Source organism: Notolabrus celidotus, chromosome 19, assembly GCF_009762535.1.
Source record: "Notolabrus celidotus isolate fNotCel1 chromosome 19, fNotCel1.pri, whole genome shotgun sequence".
Lineage (NCBI taxonomy): Eukaryota > Metazoa > Chordata > Actinopteri > Labriformes > Labridae > Notolabrus > Notolabrus celidotus.
In genome coordinates, this window is record NC_048290.1 from 25,493,172 (window position 1) to 25,516,202 (window position 23,031).

General features: G+C 38.4%; 1 protein-coding gene across 2 annotated transcripts in view; it reads left to right on the top strand.

Annotated features, from left to right (window-relative positions):
• The window catches only part of sardh (sarcosine dehydrogenase), a 58,968-nt gene that overhangs the window by 3,815 nt on the left and 32,122 nt on the right, over window positions 1-23,031 (top strand). For both annotated transcript variants that reach the window (XM_034709122.1, XM_034709121.1), the window contains exons 4-10: window positions 237-415; window positions 1,768-1,947; window positions 4,842-4,965; window positions 5,137-5,237; window positions 8,212-8,316; window positions 15,152-15,281; window positions 19,253-19,339. In XM_034709122.1, coding sequence (XP_034565013.1) covers window positions 237-415; window positions 1,768-1,947; window positions 4,842-4,965; window positions 5,137-5,237; window positions 8,212-8,316; window positions 15,152-15,281; window positions 19,253-19,339 — 906 coding nt within the window. The remainder of the gene's footprint in view (window positions 1-236; window positions 416-1,767; window positions 1,948-4,841; window positions 4,966-5,136; window positions 5,238-8,211; window positions 8,317-15,151; window positions 15,282-19,252; window positions 19,340-23,031) is intronic.

A 23,031-nucleotide genomic window follows, 5' to 3' on the forward strand; every position in this document is an offset into this window, starting at 1 on the left:
TCATTTGAAATGAAAGCATTGTACTATTGAAGGTACAGTACTTATTCTGCAAATGACTCTATCTGGTTTCCCCTTCTTATACTCTTTACTCATCCTGTTATAAAACATGTTCCTGAAGTGTTGATAACAATTCTGTAAACAACTTCCTCCACTTTATGCTTTGTATTGCTTACCCACATGTCTGCTCAGACACTGTACATCAGTCTAATCTGCAATTGTGTGTGTTTGTCGTCCAGGCCTTCTGTGGCAGCTCCGGCCCAGTGATGTAGAGGTAGAGCTCTTGGCTCACACCAGAAATGTGATCAGTAAAGATCTGGAAGAGGAGACGGGTCTCCATACAGGCTGGATCCAAAATGGAGGACTCTTCATCGCCTCTAATAAGCAGAGACTGGATGAGTACAAGCGCCTGATGTCTGTAAGAATCAAATCTGCTTTCTTTTTCTGTCACCATGTGGAGAGTATTGTTGCATTGATGAATAGAATAAGGATTTTTCATGAGCTGGATTGCTAATAGTTTGATGAAGAGATTCAGAATTTTCTCTACATAAGATGTCACATTTATCAAGCAATATTATTACATAGATAAATCTAATTTTTTTTTTTTTTTAAACAATTTATACAAATAGATTAATCAACAAACAATCAAATGAATAATTAAATAAATAAATAAATTTAAAAAAAATAGAGAACAAGCTGGATTTTTGTAGATGTACTTCTAGTGAAGGTATTAATAAAGGTGCATGGGTAAAATATAATACAAATAATACATCATGGAGGAAATATAAAAAATGATATTCAGTAAGTACTCAAATAAACACTTAGATAAATAACTAGGTAAATGGATAAATACATCCATAAATAAATAAAACTATGAATAAGAGTTCATCTCTAATGAGGACAAACCAAACAAATTGGCAGCACCCTTCTTGGTTCAGAACAAGATATTAAACTAGCTGCCATTATGTATTAAGTATGATATTAGCTCCCTGCTAACTGTTTTGACATTGCACAGACAATGTCAAGTAATTTTCGAGGCGCATGGTTCTTAAGCTGTTGATAAAAAGAGGGAAGTATTACAACACTTAGAGGTTTATCTTTGTGCTCTTGAAGTCTGAATGTATCAACTGAGCTAATAATTAACAATATAATTTGTGCTGCAGGAAAAAGCTCTTTGATGGATGTAGGTCAGTCTAATACTTTATAATAGATAGCTATGGCTCAGAGATAAGTTTGTGAGTAGAGAGGTGATTACTGCTCCAACTAAACAACGTGCTGCAGCAGTGCATGTAGGCAATCCTGTCATTTTCATTCAAAGTTAAACCTTAGTTGTGCTGTGTATTCGAAATACTGATCCACACCAGCAAGGGGGCTACGTGTTAGTAATGGTTCACATATAACTCTTTATAACTTTTAATTAGTTTTCAGCAACAGTAAGTTGGTATTTCAGTTTGTTGTTGTGTGTTTGCTCACAATAATGATGACTCAGGACTCAGGCTTTGTTTACTTACATTTATGTGTTTAGGAAGTTCAAAGTTCACTTAAAACTTCACCTTACCAATGCATGATGTAAAACTGACCCATCCATGTGCTGTCATAATCCATTAAATCATTGCTCATACTTTTATAATTTTTACCAATGATTGTTGCTGTAGACTTGTCCTGCAGTTGCTTCGTAGTAAAAAAAATCATGGGGCAAAGATTTTTCACTTGATGCAGAAAAAACTGACAACTCAAAGAAGACAAAAATCTCTCTCCTCTTGTTTCTAGCTTGGTAAAGTTTATGGTATCGAGTCCCATGTGCTGTCACCTGCTGAGACTAAGGACTTGTATCCTCTGATGAACGTTGATGACCTGTATGGAACCCTGTATGTACCAAAAGATGGCACCATGGACCCAGCTGGCACGTGCACCACCCTGTCCAGAGCTGCAACCGCCAGGGGAGCCCAGGTAATGTGCAAACTTGCTCAATTCAAATATCCAAATAACATAACACAGGGGCTGTATTTGGAATTGCATCATGATAGAGCTTACAAGCAACAGTTATTTTCTGTATATTGTAGTGTAAGTTTGTATTTATTTTAAGACCAACAGAATAGTGAAGTGTGCTAAAAAAAAAATCAGTGTCTTGTTTATTTTGCACAAAGTCCCTTCTTCCTCCCTGCAGCTTAAACTAGTTTGCTGTTTTGTGATCTACAGTCAAGTTTCGTGTTTGTGTTTGCGTGAAAAAATATCCCCCTTATCTGGACAAGAAAATCGGGCTGGATCATGACCTTGTGTACAGTCATTGCCAAAAGTTTTGAGAATGACACAAATATTACATTTTCACAAAGTCTGCTGCTTCAGGGTTTTTAGGTGTTTTTGTCAGATGTTTCTATGGTATAATGAAATACAATTAGAAGCATTTCATAAGTATCAAAAGCTTTTATTGAGAATTACACAGAATTCATGCAATAAGTCAATATTTGCAATGTTGACCCTTCTTTTTCAAGACCTCTGCAATTCTCCCTGGCATGCTGTCAATCAACTTCTGGACCAAATCCTGACTGATGGCAGTCCATTCTTGCATAATCAATGCTTTGAGTTTGTCAGAATTTGTGGGTTTTTGATTGTCCACCCGCCTCTTGAGGATTGACCACAAGTTCTCAATGGGATTAAGATCTGGGGAGTTTCCTGGCCAAGGGCCCAAAATCTTAATGTTGTGTTCCCTGAGCCATTTTGTTTTGACTTTTGCTTTACGGCAAGGTGCTCCATCATGCTGGAAAAGGCGTTCTTCATCACCAAACTGCCCTTGGATGGTTGCGAGAAGTTGCTCTCGGAGGACGTTCTGGTACCATTCTTTATTCATGGCTGTGTTTTTAGGCAAGATTGTGAGAGAGCCCACTCCCTTGACCGAAAAGCACCCCCACACATGAATGGTCTCAGGATGCTTCACTGTTGGCAAGAGACAGGACTGATGGTAGCGCTCACCTCGTCTTCTCCGAACAAGCCTTCCTCCAGATGCCCCAAACAATCGGAAAGGGGATTCATCAGAGAAAATGACTTTACCCCAGTCCTCAGCAGTCCAGTCCCTGTACCTTCTGTAGAATATCAGTCTGTCCCTGATGTTTTTACTGGAGAGAAGTGGCTTCTTTGCTGCCCTCCTTGACACCAGGCCTTCCTCCAAAAGTCTTCGCCTCACTGTGCGTGCAGATGCACTCACACCTGCCTGCTGCCATTCCTGAGCAAGCTCTGCACTGGTGGTGGCCCGATCCTGCAGCTGTAACACCTTCAGGAGACGGTCCTGGTACTTGCTGGACTTTCTTGGGCGCCCTGGTGCCTGTTTGGTAACAATTGAATCTCTCTCCTTGAAGTTCTTGATAATTGGATAGACGGTTGACTGAAGTGCAATCTTACTCGCTGCTATAAACTTCCCTGTTAGGCCCCTTTTGTGCAATGCAATGATGGCTGCACGTGTTTCCTTGCAGGTAACCATGGCTAACAGATGAGGAACAATGGTGTCATGCACCATCTTCCTTTTAAAGTGTCCAGTCACTCAATCATGACAGATTGATCGCCAGCCTTGTCCTCATCAACACCCACACCTGTGTTAATGTGTGTGACACCTGTGTGTCATTGAATGATGTTAGCTGGTCCTTTTGTGGCAGGGCTGAAATGCAGTGGAAATGTGTTTTTGGTGATAAAGTTCATTTTCAAGGCAAAGAGGGACTTTGCAATTAATTGCAGTTGAGCTGATCACTCCTCATAACATTCTGGAGTATATGCAAATTGCCATTATAAAAACTGAAACAGCAGACTTTGTGAAAATTAATAGTTGTGTCATTCTCAAAACTTTTGGCCATGACTGTATAAGCTAAACATTAATTACCGTTTCAACCAAATGACTTCTTGAGCTGCGATAAGTGAGTGTGACACTCAGTACCCTAATTTGTAAACTCCACCTTTGTCAAGCTTATGAAAGATGTGCATATTTCTAATGGCCAGGGTCTCTATTCTTCATTTTGAACAACTTTGGGGTCAATTTTAAGAGGGAAAAACTGTTATTCTCATGTAAAAATTATCTCGCTGTTTTAGAAATAAGTATCTTACTCCAAGCTTTTATCTGACCTTTGAACTCACAAAGGTAGCTACTTTGGGGTAGATCACTATGGTAACTGAGACTGCACAGCTGCTGGACAGAGAGGATAAGCTCAGGCTGTTATTTGAAGCAGAGACATACAGTTTTAATAGCACTTCACTCCAACACTAACATGCAGTTTACTTTGTTATCTGGTGTGTTTATCAATATTAAGATTTTAATTTAGAAAATAGAAGTCTGTGGTTAGTTCTGCGAATCTGATAAGGATTTTTAATTAGATCCAAATTGTGTCAGAGAGGGATAGGTTCTGAACACTGAATCACAATCACCTTCAGAGCAGTACTGGCCAAGGCCAGGCCACTGTGAATTGAAAAGCTTTTTCTTACAGCCTCAATGAGCAGATATAAAGATTCAATTAATTCCATGTGCAGTTTCTCCAAACACTTCATAATGTGGTGATTTTCTCTGGAGTAGAGACCAGCATACAGAGTACAGGTCGAGGACACATTTTCCTTTCCTTTGAGGGCACTAAGTGTATTCTTTCCCAATGTATCGTAGCATACTGTATCGTATCCATTGTATCTTACCCTACATCTTATCATATCAGATTTTATCATACATTTTATCTCATCTTATCCCATTGTAAAGCGCCAGATTGTAATATATATTATCACATCATCCGGTATGATAGTGTTGTTTAGTATCATGTTAGACACCGAAAATGTATGCATGATGTTTGTTAACCAACACTCTGCTCTTGAATCAGGTGATTGAGAACTGCCCTGTGACTGGTATCCAAGTGCGTGCAGATGACCTCGGTGTAAAGAGAGTGAAGGCAGTGGAGACCGCCTATGGGACCATTGAGACGCCCTGCGTGGTGAACTGTGCAGGTATGATTTGAACACCTTAAGCCTTTTTATCATCCCAAATGTACTACATATCTACAGGTTAAAAGTTTTTTATCAATGCAAAAAAGAAATTTGGTCTCCTTTCACACAAAAACTTGGATTTATCCGGAAGTAAAGGTGTCATGTTTATGATTTTTTCCCTCTGTCATGCAGGTGTTTGGGCCACCAAACTGGGTGCTATGGCCGGGGTCAGGGTGCCTCTTATCGCAATGCATCACGCTTACGTGGTGACAGAGAGGATTGAAGGCATACAGGTAGGAGCTCCTGCTGGTGTGTGAACAGGTTTACTGTGGCTCATGATGTAACCACTCACACGGTGTTCTTTAGCACCTTATAACACATTGGCAAATAGCAGGTTTGATTTAGCAGCAGATGGCTGTTCAACATGGGTCTGGTTCCAGTGTTTCCCACAGATTGACGCAATACCTTTGGTGGTGGAGGCAGCGATGCAATGGGGGTGGGGGGCAAGTGAAAATATTGAAAAACTAGTACATTATGTCACGCCATCTTCTAATTCTTTTATTAGATCAGTATTAATAACTGTGCTCCCCCAAAAATATTTTAACACGTGTTCAAAGACAACTTCTATTATTGAAAAACCACTTTCTTCCTTTCAGCTCAGTTAATCACCCCCAATCACACACATACATCGCAGCTGCAGATTTCCTGTCTTTATATACATAGCAGAACCTCCTATCATCTTTGTCACGTTGTCACAACAGTCAAGCATGTGCACAAGACTTGTTAACGCCATGAGGTTTTACAACTATCCAAAATCAAGACTATTGGCAACAACATCACTTTTAAACAGTATGAGAAATTTCATGTTCAACACAAGACATTGCCCCTAAATCATTAACAGAAAGGACAAACATTCGGACATGTCTCTCTCTCTCTGGTTGGGAAGTATACTTGGGCTCAGGTACCGTCTATGTGTGAGAAACACTAGGTTCTGCTGGAGGCTTTTGCGGGTGGATTGAGATAAGATAAGATAGAATCTGATCTTATCTTGATGTTGGATCTTTGTAAATAATATAAGTACAGTCTAGATCTGCTCTTTTTGTGTCTTGATATTTGTTGGGAATTGGCAATATAAATACAAATCTATATAGTGAAGATTGATTTGCAGATTTTATCATATTTCTTTGGAAACAGAAAGCATGTTGATCTTGGCATGATAAGTTGTATAAAAGTTATTGTATTGTTTTAGGGCAGGACACAAAAACATGGACAGAACCCTAGTTATAATATGATGATTATATGATGATATAATATGATTCTATCATAGACTTTCTCAAAAGCATAGTAATACCAAAACAAAACACTGTCTTTGACCCAGATGTGTATCAAATTATGGTTTAATTCAAATCATAATTTCCTTAATTTAGTTTCGCTACTCGTGTTTGTGTTACTACAGGATAATTTTAACTTTTAAATCTAGCTGGAATTGTTTTTTTTACCTTTTTAAAATGATGATCCGGTCAATACTTGACTCAGCAAAATGACATAGCATACTTCAGTTTGTAGATTTGCTGGAAATAAAAGCTTGAACATCTTTCCTGCAGCCTTTCAAAACACGTACATTCTATAGTAATGTTCTTTTTGTCCTCTTAATTTATATAGTTATTTTATTTATTAGTAGTATAGTTTATTTATTTATTTAATTTTATAGTTATAGGAATTTTTCAAATTCAGGAGTGTAACTGAGCATGTTTTGCTGTCTTTTTTCATAGAGCAACATGATGTTTCAGGCAGGAACTTGTAACCATAAAATAAGAACATGTAAAATGAGTGATATGAATTGCACTTTCTAGGTATCCCCATTGAGCCGTAAGACTAATGTAATCAACTTTCTATTAATATTGCCTTAGTCTGTGTCAAGTCATTCTGACCAACAGGGGGCACTCTGAGATCATAGATGTTCAGCAATAGGAATTCAGATGAGTGTGAGTGTGTTAGGATAAGACTGTGTTTATTTGTGCAAGAGAAAGAGGGGACATTCTGATGTTTGTTTGTTCCTTTAAATGCTGAAAATGTCTATTCTTGTTGAGATTTGAGGCTCCTATATATGTGCAGATATAAAACGTCTGTCAGGGTTTGTGCACATGATCCACTGCAGATCTGTGATTGTGGATCTTGTGTGTGTTGGATTTAGTTAGTGTACACATGCATAGCTGTGCACGTCCTCTAGAGGCCTTGGTTATAGGCGGGCTGTCACAGCTTTCCTGTATTATGTAGTTTAAGAGCAGCTTAGCCAGCATTACTGCCACATCATGTACACACAGACACCAGCCAGCACACAAAATGACACACTCACACACTTAGACACCATTAGAAAATGTGTTCCCACCCGGACGTGCGACTTGTCAGGTCACACATCTCATACTGACCACATGTGAGTGTGTGGCTGGGTGTGTTTTTGTCCCCTGAGGCTGCGTTAGTGTTACATTTGAAGTACAAAGCTGGCTGATGACTGGTGTGTGTTTTTATCTGCTTGACTACATGACAGCCAGAGTGTATTGAAGTCCAGCTCAGTATGTTGTATTCAGTATTGATCGCATGAGTTAAGCTGCCTGACAGTACAGGAATGGACAGTTTGGCTTTTGTCACAAGCACAGCGCTGTTTTCCAAATGTCAGCTTGTGCATTGGTATTTTGGTTCTGCACCCAGAGAGCTGATTGACTTTCGAATAAGAAGCACTCATGGCAGAATGAAAACAAATGACACAACGCACTTATAGTGTAACTATTCATCAGACCCTCTACAAGAATGTTTACTCTGACTGGAGGGCATGAATGCTTTTCTCTGCTGTGATCTGAATGAGGATTTCATGGTATGTCACTTGCTGCCATACTATACATAAAGAAATGCTATGGTTCGTTAAGGTGCGTGGCACTGCTGCAGTACAGATTTAATGCTTGTTATATCTTGTATTGTATACCCTGGTCTGAACATAAGCTCCCATTAAAGGAAGTAGAAAGCACTGAAAACCATTTGAGATCCAGTTGGGAAAAGAGATTAGTTTTGGTTGCTTTACATTTAATTATGCTGAAATCTGTAAATTGACATAAAGTCAACCAAGAATTGTAAAATTGTTTCATTCAGAATATTGTAAATAAAATGTTAATTGAATGTAAACATCTGAATACATCATGAATCAAATGAAGCTCAGTTGTTATTATTGTTGATCTGAATGTTTCCGTATTTTAATTTACAATTTCATTTCAGAACATGCCAAATGTCAGGGACCATGATGCATCCGTGTACCTGCGCCTTCAAGGTGACGCTCTTTCCGTGGGGGGGTACGAATCCAACCCCATATTCTGGGATGAGGTAAGCCAGGTTATTACCTGAATGATTGACCATCTCATTCTCTGTCTGTAATTTTTGAGTCTCTGTATTGAAACCTTACACCGTATTGACCGTCTCTGTGCTTGAGTGAGAGGTATGACGCAGCGTCTATCCTGTTTGGCATAAAATCAATACTTCAATGAGGAAGCTGAATGAAGTTTAATCCTGTTATATAGTCTCTGTCAGTTTGACCTCATCTCATATTTACTGTCTTTTATTTCCCATGTCTTAATAACTTGCTGCTTTATTATCTTGGAGGTCAAAACATCGCTTTAATGGGGCTCATACTTAATGTGTGTGTACAGCCTTTCTTATCTTGCCCAGTCTTTAATTAGTGTACAAGGAGCAAAGTTATGATATTATTACTCATTTAAAAGTCCTTTGTTTATTACCTAGCCTGAGTAAAAGTACACACGTTTTTCAGTTTAAAAAAGGTTATATATTTCAATAAGTACAACTGTTTCCTTTCTTGTCAAGGAAGTAGTTAGCTTATCAAAGAGACCTTAAGTAGGAAAAACATCTCACCTGCTCTCACAAGGCCAATTGTTTAAGAAGTAACTACTTCTTGATTCTTTTGTAAGTACTTCAGTAAATGAGAAGTTGTACATTTGATTGGGTGCTTGATTTGAGGGTTTAAATAATCCCATACAGTAATGGTATTTTTAGCTGTTTCCAACAGGTCTTTGAAGGTTTTGAATGCAGTTGCAATCACACAGCCTCTCAGTTTCTGACCTCATTAACCATGCAGTGATTGTAGTGGGTGGGGATGCTATGATAATGAGGCAGTGCACTGATTGGCTGCCTGAATGTTGTCAGAGGAGGGCAGACCAGTGCTGATGGATGCACAGGTGGAAAACCCCAAAAACAAACAAGTCCAGCACTATATAAGAATTTTTGGTATTTTCAGAATCTTTACTTTATATCAAGTAAACGATGGTGCATGCTTTCGCTAACTGGTGGTTAAAGTATACCAGACTTTGGCTGCACATCATTTTAAAGTTATTCACATAGGTTAACTTTTTACTGAGACAAACAGGCTCCCTAATAATGATTGATTTTGCTTTAATTTATTTTTTAAAGGGGCCTTGGGAGCTAAGCTGTTTGCCAGTGCTAATAGTAGCAAAGTAAAATGAACTAACATATCTGCTTCTCTCACCTCACAAGAAATCTTATTTAGCTACAAACCTCTATAGACTACAAATAAATAAACAAGAAAACAATGATTTAAACCAGCTTATGGCACCCATGTTAGCAAATCACATGTTACCAAGCCAATCTGACTGTACCTTAATTTTTCTTGTAATAAACCGTAAATATGATCACTGAGTGATGCCACCTAGTGATGTCATGACTGACCCTTGTTGTTTAAACAGTCAGAGGTAAGGTAGTAAGCACAAAATCAAACAAATTAGAACCAACTGTGACAGTCACATTGTTGTAAAATCAAAAAGCAACCACTCTTTTCTTTGGTACTCTGGTAGTAGGACAGAATATTGACAATGTGAGTTCTAATCTTTGACATTTGACTCTGCAACTCTGGAGCAAAACTGAAGTAGTAGTAATCCTGTCTTTCCATTAATGACAAGAAGACAAAAATGCCAATTTCTCAAAGTTTCAAACTGTTATTTGAATATATAAATCAAATTGTGAACAACATTGCAGGTCACAAGTCAAACAGTAAAGATCTGCTGTTACTCAGCCTTGAGCTGGGCTTTTATTATGAATAAACAGAGTGATGAAATAACATTTTAAGTGTTTTCCACACTGTTTGGGGTTAATTGGACTCAGTGTTTGATATGCTCAACTCAAACTCAGATTTTTTTTTCCAAAGTCTTTTCAAGACAAGATGAAGCACTGAAGTGTTCAACAAAGTTTTGTTTTTCTAAAGAAACCGTTTTTATAGAAAAAGTCAAGATGTTAAAAGATGGTGTTTCCATTCATAGCGAAAGTCAAGTATCTAAACATCTGCATTTAAGATCTTTCGTTCCCAAAGGTACGATAAGCATAATATACACCAAGGGAGAAAAACACATTGGTTTTTATGACACCGTATCTATTCTTCATCACCACCTACAACTTTATTTTTGGTACCACTGCCGATGAAATCGCTTTAATTGGAACATTAAAACCAAAGTATTTTTCATAAAAGAATGAAATCACGAAGGATGTGAAGAAAGTTATTCAAATAACTCCTCATAAAAAGTAATCATTAAAGCAGTTATTTAATGCACTGACTGACTCTTTAAAGCAGAGTTGAATTTGGAGATCAATCTTTATAAAAGCCTGAATTGACAGGTGATCTTAATGGATGTGTACTTTCTGTCAAGGACAGGGATTTAGAGCTGTTTGTTAAGTGGAATGGACGGCTCAGTGGAAAGCAATCTCTGCTTTTTTCCCTGTCCTTGTTTTCCACACTAATTCCTCATGCACTTTGATTTATTCATGTATTCCCTTATACGTGTACACAATGCAACACACAATGAAACATAGTCCTTCACCAACAGCATTCACAGGTAAACATCACCAGCTTAACAACCTGTTTATGAGCCATATCACAAACCCAGATAAGGAAACATCACAAAAGGGACCCCAAAATGTAAAGAAATGTATATGACTGAGTCGCTATATAAAAGGGGTTAGACAGGGTTTTTACAGGACACTGATAATATGTTCTCGCCTGCTGGACTGATGTCATGTCTCTCTGTTTATCCATTTGGCTGCTTGCCTGTCTACACACTGAAAACCACAAGGTTTATTATTGACCTCAGTATGGATCCGACCAGCACATCACTAGGTCAACTTTAATAAAGACATGAGCAGAGAAATCTCCCTGGGGGGAAATAGATTATCTACAGTATCTATCCATCGCTTTTGATCTATTCTGATGCGATGTTCGTTTTTGGGGGGGAGGGTTACTGTTTGTTTACTATATCAAACCCAACCTTCTGTCTGGTGGTTTTCTAGCCTTAGGTATTGAGGAAATTGAACTTTGACTCTGGGTTAAAACTGACTCAGCAGGGGTCAAAAGAGCACTGATGCAATACTAGGTAAGATTAACCCTGCTTTGCATCTTTGCTGGATGTAGCCCCACTGGGTCAATTTTAACATACTTCTTCCGTACATAGCAGTGTAGCAATGATGCAATATTGGGAAAACTAAAAAACATATTTGGAAGCCTCCAGCATTTCTGCCATAGTGACCTTAGATTTGTATTGGTTTTTAAAGATCCTTTAATGAGGGTTAGTGTTGTACTAAACCCAGCTTTGTACAGACCCTTATTGCTGAGACCACAAATCATATTAAGTAAATGATTGTTTTGAGCCGACATAACCTGATAATAACCTGCCTCTTTATGGCCATTACTGATAATAGCCAGTTTTTCCTGACTTTTCAAACCAGAAGCACATGCATAATACCTTTTTTATAGTAAAGTCCTCATCCAGCCATTAACCTGTCAAACTAAGCATACTCACAGGACTAATATCAGAAGTGAGCAGGTCTATGATAAAATATACATCACTTACCTAGTTGTTGCTCAGGCTGAATAGGTAATCACATCATATTGGTCACGTAAAGATATGTCACAAAGTGCAAAGTGGACAGATCCTGCTCTAAATATGCTTTAAGCAGGTAAAATCTTTGGTCACCTTCCCTGTAAGGTTTGTCATTCAAGTGTTGTGATTTGTCATTGATCGTTTTAGCTTTTGAACTGTCAGCAGTTATCAAATCAAAGTTCTCAAATGCTTGTTGACTCCGCACTTCTTCACTCTCCGTTCTTTGGTGCTAATGCTACCTGCAGGTACTGCTGCTCTTTATTTCTTCAGTATTATCCTCTGTGAATGTAAAAATCATACCTGCTAGTGGTGCCATTTTTATTCTTGTTAGCTTGTGGCAGCTGCACGTACTCTTTTCTGTAATGGTGGACGCAAGTTCCCACCTACTGTGTCGGAATATGTAGGCTTGTTAACTTCACGTCAATAAAAACAGCTTTTATTGCTTTGATCAGATATATTATATTAATGATGTATGTCATGTAATGTAATAATAAGTGGTAATTGAAAATTCTCTCATCTTTTGCAACAATTGAGTCTCCCTTTGCTGGCTATTAAAAAAAAATGGATTCAAGGAATAGTTCTTTTTTTTTTTTAATTAGGGTTACATGAGAAACATATTCATGCTGAGTGTAACTGCTGCAGACCAGGTTGTAATAACAAATACTTTGTCAACTTAAAGAAGCCGTACATATAAAAAACATTCTATTTTAAGTGTGTTAGAAATGTGTTTTCTTCAATATTTTCACCGCTTCACATCGATATCAGAGAGCCTTCTTGACATTCTCTATCTTTGCAACAGCACAACTATGGGTTTAAACACCCCATTGGTACATGGGCAATTTAATTTAATATATGATGTGTACTGAATTGACCCCATGTGGGTCTGTTTTTTGAACCCCAGGATTTAGCGTGTTCGGATCCTCAGTGGTTTTACATTTTAGAGGCTTTTCTTTGTGCCGAAACTGCTCCTTTTGTTCCCGTCATACAGCTGAGCGTTGCTTTGATGTCTTGAGGCGCGTGGAGGAAGAAAGAGCAGATACAGAAGGAAGAATTAGCACGGAGACGGAGAGAATAGACGAAGCCTACTGAGTGAAGATGAGCAGGATCGATGGCTCGGGAGGGATTTTGAGAAGTGTGGTGACTAGGACAAAGAACACTGCTCCTCAGATACTCCAGTGGAGTGTTAGAGCTCGGTAATAATGCAGAAAGTCTTTGTTCACATGAAAGCATCACCCATCAGTTTGTACATCCCTGTGATGTTATCAAAACTGAAGAGCCACTGTTGACTTTAATTGTATAGGAGTCCCTTGTCCTCAGTAGTTCTATCTTACAACAGACCTCTGATTTAAAGAGTTGCATATTTTCAACTTGTGCTACATTTTAGCCAATGAGATTATGCAGCATGGTATGTCTGCAATTACTACAAGAAACAGTGAAAAAGACTCTTTTTAAGTCAAGTGGGAATTGTGTTTGACCATCAAAGAGTCAAGATGAAGATAACAACAGATCAGTACCAGGATATGGGAGATATGTTGTCCACAGTTGCTATGTAGAGGAAAGGAGCTGACCTAAACGTGTCATTTTGAGCACCCTGAGTTGGACAGATTAGTGTAGGTGGGGAGAATATCAAGATGAGGTGGTCTACACTACTCGGCACAAGTTTCAAGGGCTAAATGCTAGATATTGGCCATGCGGATGAGGAGGGAGTTACAGCAGTCCAGATGGAAGCACATTAGAACTTGGACGAGGAACTGAAGGATGGAAAGATCCGATGTAACAGATGTTGACTTCCTGGTGAGAAGGAGTTATTGCAACAGATGCTACAGGATTGTGTTTTGGCTGCAGCGAGTGTCGTACTCTTTGAGTCTACAGTCACATGTGTTGACTTTGATTTGAGTCATTGTGTTCATGTCAACAGTGATGAGGGGAAAAAAATAAAGGGAGCACATGAGCACTGATGATACAGGCTTTTAGGTGGTGCAATAACAATGAACATACAATATTCTCCTTGCAGAAGTTTAGACTCATTTTTGGGAATTAAGAGCTCAACAGCCAGAGCTGGGAATTTTTATTTTTCAAAGTGGCAGTAATCAATGCTTTCAAAATGACAAAGATGTACTCGCGGATTTAAACCTAAAAATAATGAATAAATAAAAAGCTATTCCAGCTCATCATGTTGAGACGAGAGGAACATAGTTACACTCACCTGCAGTAAAGGGACTGTACATACCATGGAGTCCTACGTCACAGTTACTGCCAAGTTTATTGAGTGAGCAGTGCAATGTTCTGTGCTACAAACTAATTTGATACACAAGACTTGCACCAGTGCTCATATGGGAGAAGTTTCATTAAAGACTACAAAGGAACACATGACTTTAAAAGACCCAAGTGTAGTTATTGACAATGCTGCAAATACGACTGCAGCTGTTACAGGTTAACAAAAGAAAGTGTATGTATAAAATGTAAGCATTAAAAGTAAATTAGTTTACTTAAATGAGTATGTTTTACCTGTCAAGCTATAAAACGTGAATACAATTTCTTATAACAGCCTTTTCCTGAAAGATGTGGGTTTTTTTTTCACTCATTTTACAGATGTTCAAGTTTTCTATATATCTAATTTAACAACTAAAAACATATTCTTTCACCTCACTCAAACCAAACTGAAGTGCAGTGATTATTTACATTAATTCAGCACGTTGTCTTTTTAGGGGTGTTCTGTATTCTTCAGTTTATCAGATATCTTGATCGATCATATGTTCATCCTGCATTTCATCAATTATTATTGCAGTATTGCTGAATCATAATATTATCGTTAACATGGGCAAAATGTTGCATATTGTATTGTACTATATCATGTCTTGTCGTGTCGTGTTGGAGTCATCCAGTAATTCCCATCCCTATGTTTTATATTTGTCGTTTCTAATACTTGTGAAATCATAGAGGAAGAAAATACAGAACAAAAATACAAAAATTATAACAGGTTGTCTCTAATCCTTTTTTTGTTGCATAGAGGACTTTGGTGCATTATCAGCTGATTTGCATTTTCTCACATTTTGTCACATTTTCTTTCCAAGATCAGTGTAATCCAGCAGCAGGACATGTAATGTACTTGGAACATAAAATCTGTGTTAAAAAAGAGTGTCCCATTTTGGAAGTTGTTTCTGTAATCCTGACAGAACTGAGAACAGCAATCCTTAATAAAACCAGTCCTTACACATACAAACATACACAAAGTAACCATCATTGTTTGTTTTGTTCGCCAGGTGTCGGATAAATTCGCCTTCAGCCTGTTTGATCTGGACTGGGATACCTTCATGCAACATATTGAGGGTGCAATCAACAGAGTTCCTGGTCTAGAGCAGACTGGCATCAAGTCCACTGTCTGTGGACCAGGTACTCACAAACACACACATACCCATAAACACACACACACACTGGCACAAAACCATTAGTTCATGAGTCCACAGAAGTATAAATTCTTTTACAATCCCTTATGCCCTTCTTGCAGATTTCCTCTAACATTAAGAATTAAAGTGAGGAACAGGCAACTTCCTTGACACTTTTTAAATTGGACATGTTCTTATATCAAAGTGTAATGTATCTGTCTGTGAAATATCTTGAGCTGCACACCCATATTACATTCACTCATGAATACCTAACTGGCAACCTGTGAGTCATGTGTGTAGAGGAGACAGTTTGATCAGCTGGAGTACGACTTTCTCTCGAACCAATATTACTTTTCCCAAGTTGTGAGCCGATCTGTAGCTGTGCAGCCTGAAAAGTTACAGTAATGAGTTAGATTTTTCATCATCGTGGTGCGTTGCAGATGATTTGAGATTCTAACTATGACAGAAATTTGTGACAGACAGAAAGAAACCACTTAAGTAGAAATCCAATGAAAATAGATCAAAAGTAAAGGATGGTGGAGACAAGCAAAATATGACAAATGGAAAATAAACCATGAAGTGTTATGTGTCGAGAGAGCTGGAGCTTAAAGGGAGAGAATGCTCGGGCAAATTGAAGTTATTTTTTTTTTTTGCAAAGTCATGCTGTTGATGTGGTTGGAAGAGAATCTCTTATATTGTGACCCTTTGTTTAAGGTTATCTTTCAAGTGTTTTGTTTATGTAGTGAGCTTGCGGAGTCCTTAGCTGTCTCCTTGGAGAGTGAGCTGGATAGATGAAAATCTCCACAATAATCTGAGTATTATGACTTCCATGAGTACTAGTAGTATGTCCTCAAGGGGAAAACAGACAAAGATGAGAACCTATAGAAAGCTCTTTTGGTGTTATACTCTAAAACAGGGGTCACTAACTGGCGGACCGCAGTCCGGGTCTGGACCCAGAAGTCGTCCCTTACGGACCCGGACCGACAGCCAAAACAGAGGGTTCTGATATAAAATCTGACGGGCGCTTCTTTTTTTAACCAGCGCAGCTTTTGTAGTCTTTAAGGTAGTGGTTTACCGGCGGAGGAAACGTATGGACCAATTGCATGTGAGTTAAACCATCCCACGTGATACTACACGGCCAATCAAATCTGTGAATTCCAGGCATTAAACATTGCGACTATACCAAGCGGCAACCTCCGGAGTCCAATGAGGAAGTGTTAAAAGCTGCAGTTCAATGAGGATCCACTTGAGGCTGGCTCCGGAAGTACCGGAAGTCACATACACCTGAATAGGAAAAAGACGATCTTTACAGCAGAAATAAACATGTTTACAGCCTGGTACAAAAGACCAGTGTAGTCTGGATAGCTCATTTCTCGATGTCCTCTCACTGTGAGGGGGCTTAATTTTTTTCTAACGCGGCAATTTCGAAGATATTGAGATTACTAGTCTTCCAATGAGAGGCACAGCTGCCTGTGGGAACACTGTAGCTGTTGGCTGGAAGGCTCAAACTCCGCCTCTTTACGCCACACTGGCTCGACAGAAGCAATATGGCTCCCGCCGGCAATCGGTCTCAAAACAGCTCTTCAGAAACAGATGGGTGACGTCACGGATACTACGTCCATATTTGTCTATGGACTATACAGATCATACAGATGAGAGAACCAGAGGCAAGTTACACGTGAAAACACAGCAGAAAGAAAAAGAAAGATAGCGATAAAGTTAGAGGAAAAAAAGGAGATAAACAGAGGAGTGAGACGGAGAAATGGAGCAATACAGACGACTGAGCTGGAGACAGTTTAGAAAATAAGGAACAAATTTCTCTCGCCATAAAAGAAAAGTGCGCCGTGAAAATAGAGCATTTAATTCAGACTGGGCAGACTCATTTCTGTTCATACTCACCACTGGAAGCACTAAACCAGCGTATCTCATATGAAACCATGGCACTTATTAAAAGAGCCGACGTGAAACGTCATTATGAGACAAAACATGAAGGTTTTGAACAAACAGACACACTCAGATCTGAAGTGAGTCCTGAATGATTGGGACCCCTGACTGCCATGGGTTTGGGAGTTTAGTTTAACACCTCAGAGTGTTTATGGAAGTGTGTCATGAGTTATTATTGTTATTGATAATGGTATTATTATTATTTTCAATATTATTATTGTATTTATTCATGTTTTACTCCTGATTTAAATTGAGCTCCTTAGTTTTACAGAAATGTCATGAAAAATAACAGATCAAATGTTACCAGAATGTAAACTTCTTTCAGGGATTTGAATTATTGTTTTTGTTATTTATATATCAATCATTTTGTATTTTCCTTTTTCATAATTAAATTTCCAGCACAAATGGTCACATAAGTTATCACCAGAATTCAGGGAATTAAGAGTTAAATTCTCAAAATGTCCTGGGGGAGGACCCCTAGACCCCCTAAAATGAATCCTAAATGAATTTTGGGTATCAGGTCTAAAAGGGAGGACTATTCTATTTTCCTCACCCCTACCCCTCGAAGCAGCCAGAGTACACCACTGATCATTCTTCTGTTCAATCCTGTGTGATCAAAATAAGTGCACTTGATTAAATGCAAGTGTGATAAGGTCCATGTCATAAAAATCTCTCTCCTGTCAAACACTCAAAGTTTGCAACCCTGGTTTAAATATTTTTTTCAAAAGTTTTTGAATTGCACTGAATTATTTTAAGTTGACAGTCAGGTGTTATTAAATGTAGATACAGTATATCACACTAAATAGTTAGACATTATGATGTTTCAGACCTTTGCCTCAAGAAAACTGGACCTCTTGCGATTTTAGTTGAATACCCCTGCTCTAAAAGGTTGTTCGAGGATCAAGGTTGAAATTCAAATACATTCTTAAGGTGAAGAAGATTGAAAATGTATTTCTCTGGCATATTTAGGAGGTAACTAACTATGGCTGGTAAATATCTTTAAAAATGTTGCAACACACCTGAATGTATATGTATGTGAGGTGATTCAGAGTACACTTTTAAGTGGGGTTTTAGCCCCACTGAAATACTAACCTGTCACAAATGTCCTTCTCAGTTAAGATCAATTTTCTGTCTGTTTCTTTCTGTAGCTTAAGCATTTAGTCACCTAACACTGGACCTCATCATTTTATTAAAAATATGTAACATAAAGGTTTCAGAAATTATTATTATCCTTATTACCTCTATATTGTGGTAGAAAGTAGAGTAGGATATTGTTATTATAAGTGTTAGGCTACTTACTTAATACAAATGAATTTATTACTTGTATCCTGTTCGAAGATATAAATAAGCTAGCCTCCTTAGAACAGTTAACATTATCGGAATAAGCTGGTATTGTTTAGGAAGGTAAGGACAAGATTTTTCGCTGTGTCACCAAGTGCTAAGCTAGCTAAACCACTTACTAGGCAGGCGACTTTCTGAAAAACTAAAAAAAAATCTATTTTGTATCAAATACTTAAGTTTCAATGCAGTGGATACTTGTCTCTAGATACTTTTGAAAAGTCTAAGTTAATAAAGTTCTGTTACCTTTTGGTAAAGAATAAATAGCAGGTTACATTTTATTAATGAGAGGCACCTGTTTTGGTCAGGGCTAGCTGCTAAGCTGCCAACTAGCTCCTGTGCAAAGCCATTATGTCCTAGAAGAGTATAACCACTAAGTGGTCTTGTATGAAATTAATATAAGCCTCCATCACAGTCAAAGTTTTAGTGTTATTTAGTTATTTGTACTGAAGATATGTTCTTTATTTATTTTAGGGAGACTGGGACCGAGCCAAAATGATAGTAGCTAGCTAGTAGCTATCAACAAATAAGTAGGAAACATTAATAGTAGAGTAAAATTAAGACGTGTTCATTTCCATTTCTCTCTTCCACACTATAATATCTTTGACGGTGATAATGGGTCAGATCTGTGTTAAGTTTGTGTACCTCACATCTTGTTGCTACTTTTATTGACAACAATGATCTTTGTGTTTTCAGAATCCTTTACAGCAGACCATAAACCGCTGATGGGAGAAGCCCCAGAGGTCAGAGGTTTCTTCCTGGGCTGTGGCTTCAACAGCGCTGGTAAGTGCAGCCAGGACAAAAAGTTAAAAGATAGACAAAGTAAAAAATAATTACAGCTGTCTGATATATATATATAATAAAAAAAAAGTCAGAATGTCAATGTCGTAAGCTTTATGTTACACATGCAATTCATATCACTCGCAGCAGGATACTTTCAAGTACTTGATGGTATAGAGTTTTCCCTGGGGGCACCCATTAAATAATAGAGCTTTAAAGGTCAGAGGAGTCCTCATAAAAAGTGTGTGGCAAAAACAAACAGGATGAAAACAAGTAAGGAAAAATGGCCAAAGATTGGGCTTTGTGGATTTTGACCAAGTCAAAGCAGACCTATGGGGACACTCTCAAAGCACAGATGAATAATGGAGTGGGTCTCTTTTATTTCTCTGAATACATGGAGAACACGTGCACACTCACAACAACAACAACAACAACCCAAGTCACTTTCTTACTTACTCCATTAGCTTACCTTTGACATTAAACTGGGAGTCTGGAAAAACCAAGAGAGGGGGCATAAAGGGCAAAGTAATCACCAACATGGTTAAGAGACACTTGAGAGAAAGCTTTTTTCTTCTACTTAAAGACTGCAAAGGTCAGCATATAACGCTGTTATGGTGAGAGGTTGAGAGAGGTGAAAGGTGAGAGAGATGCAGAGAAGTGGAGCTCTAACAAATAGGCATACAATGTTATCAACCATTAACAGCTTAGTTTGTTGGTGTAAATCAGCCAATTGAGGGGAAGCTCTAAATTTTTTGGCTTTACTTTTGGGAAGCTGTCACATCATCCACCTTTTTGTGTAGTCTATGGTGTCAACAGTCTCCTAAACATTTCTTCACTGTTGTGTTTGCTGGCTTTTTGGACTCATATATATTGTTGTAAATGGAATAGGTTCGAGTTCAGGACAGTCATTCAGGCTGTCAGAAAAAATGTAATGGTTCACTTTTTGACCGGTTCTGGACTTACAGATATAAAATGGCCAGTAATGGTTCAGCTGCCTTCAGCAATGTAGTATTTTTCCACTTTTCTCTACTTTATGCTGTAAAATATGTAATGTTCCTATCTGAAATGAGGTGGATAAAGTGCCACAGTAATTGTGTCCTCTGGTCTGTTTTGAAGTGTCATGCTGGGATAAGCCCATTGAAATGGACCAGCTGTCGCAGAGACACCACACCTGCTAACAGAGGCTGGATAATGAGGGATTTTGTACCGGCATAGCACAGCAAGGATGGTTCAAGACCTTCTATTAGCCCCAGCACACAGTTAAATTCAGTACACTTACAAATAAGTCAAAGCAGGAGCTGAGTAAAGTCAGCTTTACCTACCTTTTTTCCATCCAAGCATTGCCAGTCTTTCAGCCTCTGGCTCTTTTGCCTCTCTGACACAGGAAAAATCTTAATTATATTTCTATTACACAAACAAAATCACACTCAGAAGTCACATGGCTTATTCATAACAAGGCAAAGCTTCAGGACTTATTCAGAAACCACAGGGCCAAAGTTGACAGATTCATAATACGAGACCCATCATTGAGTGTTCAGAAGCTCTTTCGGTTTCTAGTTGTTTTCCTTTCCTTACTTTCAAGATGTTTTACTTGATTGAGTTCATTTTGGTCCCCTTTTGTACTTGTTGCTTAGCAACCCTGAAGTTTCTTCTTCTTAGTGTCAAAACCAGCATGCTGAACTTCTCACTTTGAGTGCATTTATTTGTTGTAATTATGGCTCTTTTTCAGCATTTAACTGCTGCACCTCTTAATGTCCTTAGTCACCATTTTATTCATAATCACAATAATGAGCACCTTTACATGTACTATGGCTAGTTAAAGCTTTTAGCGCATTAAAAGGCAAATAAAATGGGCTGTATTCAAAAGAGAACAGTGGGGGCTGAGAAAACAACAGGGTTTAGGAGTTCAAGGCTTCTTTTAGTCAGAGAATGCAAAACAAAAACAGCAATGAAACTTTCTCCTAACAGTTTGGGAGAGAGGAGGAAGGGTTGATGTTGTCTCTGTTTGCAGATTCTGCAAAAAATGCAGAATCCGAAAGCACAGGACGAGCTTGGTTTTAGAAGTGGTTGGTTTCATTTTGTTCTATGGATATTCTTGTCCAAAATGCTTTTGTAGGCATTGGCCAGTAAAGGAAATCAGTCTGTGAAGAGCAAAACTGGTAGCACACTATTCTCTGAAATACAATTTATAAACCCATCAGAAGTCATTTTACATCATTTTATTTCAGCTTTTATCTGCAAACCTCTCAATGCACTTACAGCTAATGATCCCCTATTAGATGTGTTTCTCAACACTAACTTTATTTACTTATCAATTTACCAGCAAGGCTGTAAAAAATACAACATGTGGAGAAAAAAGAAAAAAGTCTTGGTTGAGCTACTTTATCATGAACAGCTGGCTACACCAGATCTCTAAAAAATGGCCGTCGATTACGTCGAAGGAGGCTGAGATTGGGTTGATGTTAATGGGGTCCACTTACAGGAGCTAGTGTGAACTTTAGAAGATAAAAAGACACAAAAGGCTAAAACCATTGGCACCATTTTGGTACATTAACACATCTGTGTTCATCCTACCAAATCTGGCAATCTTTTCAGTCGCTCCACATTGGTGCTTGACAAATATTAAGCTTCTATATGTCAAGAAATACAACAATATTTTTACAGCTTTAATAAATGGGATGTGATTGTTTTAAATGGGTCAACTTTCTAGATCCAGTAGAAAAGTTTAGAGCTTTGGAGAGAACTAGGCTTCTTCTATCAATCTGCAAAGCACCTAGAGATGAGACCACACTCAAAACTTTGACCGCTGCTTTCCCTGTCTCATCTCCCAGATATGACTTTGAATAGACAATGAGCTAAGGCCTGGACACTTGACTCAAACTTAGCTCATAGTTTGTCAATGTTTCCTATTACTCACCACCAGTCTGACATTTAGTTAACAGTTTACAAAAAGCACTACAGACAACACGTTCTGTCTTTCAATTCCAGGGCTCGCAATCCTCAAATGTGTCACCAGAACACTTTTTGCACCCAAAGTTTTGCGATGGCCACATTGCTAAGAGCTGCCCAACGGCTGTCATCGCTCTAGAGACCCGCAAGTAACATTGAGGGTGTTTATTTTTTCAGCTAGACCTCTCTCTAGCACTTCATCAGCAGTGTGGAGATGGGCCTTACTGCTGTCTGATAAACAGTCAGTACAGCTCATCCACTGCCCATGTTCTACCAGTTTAGGTTGTATTTTCACAGTATTTCCAAAGTTTACACACGACATGACTTCTATCTTTCTGTTCTCGTTTTATATCAGTATCCAAAATGCGTCCAAACATCAGCTTTTACTGTTGTAGGCCCTGACTTAACATCACTACCTGCCGCTGTCACCACTTTGGTGACTAAACGTGAATTGTATTACAGCAGCACCCACAGTGACCCTGACAGGAGCGGTGCTTGATTACAATGGAAGTAACCAATATAGGGTTGTCTGAATTGATGTTGATTTTGGAAAAAATTATATTGCAATGCATTGATGAATTGATTTCACTGCTCTGCTGTGGACTGTACTGAGTTAAGGGATCTTTGTGATTTCATCAGTGAGTCAAATGTTTGATGTTAGTTAGTGGGAGGGGCCATCTCTGGTCCATCTTTATACCCGGTCAGTGCTTGTCTTGTGCAAACCAGCCTGCGCTCTGGCGTGCTAT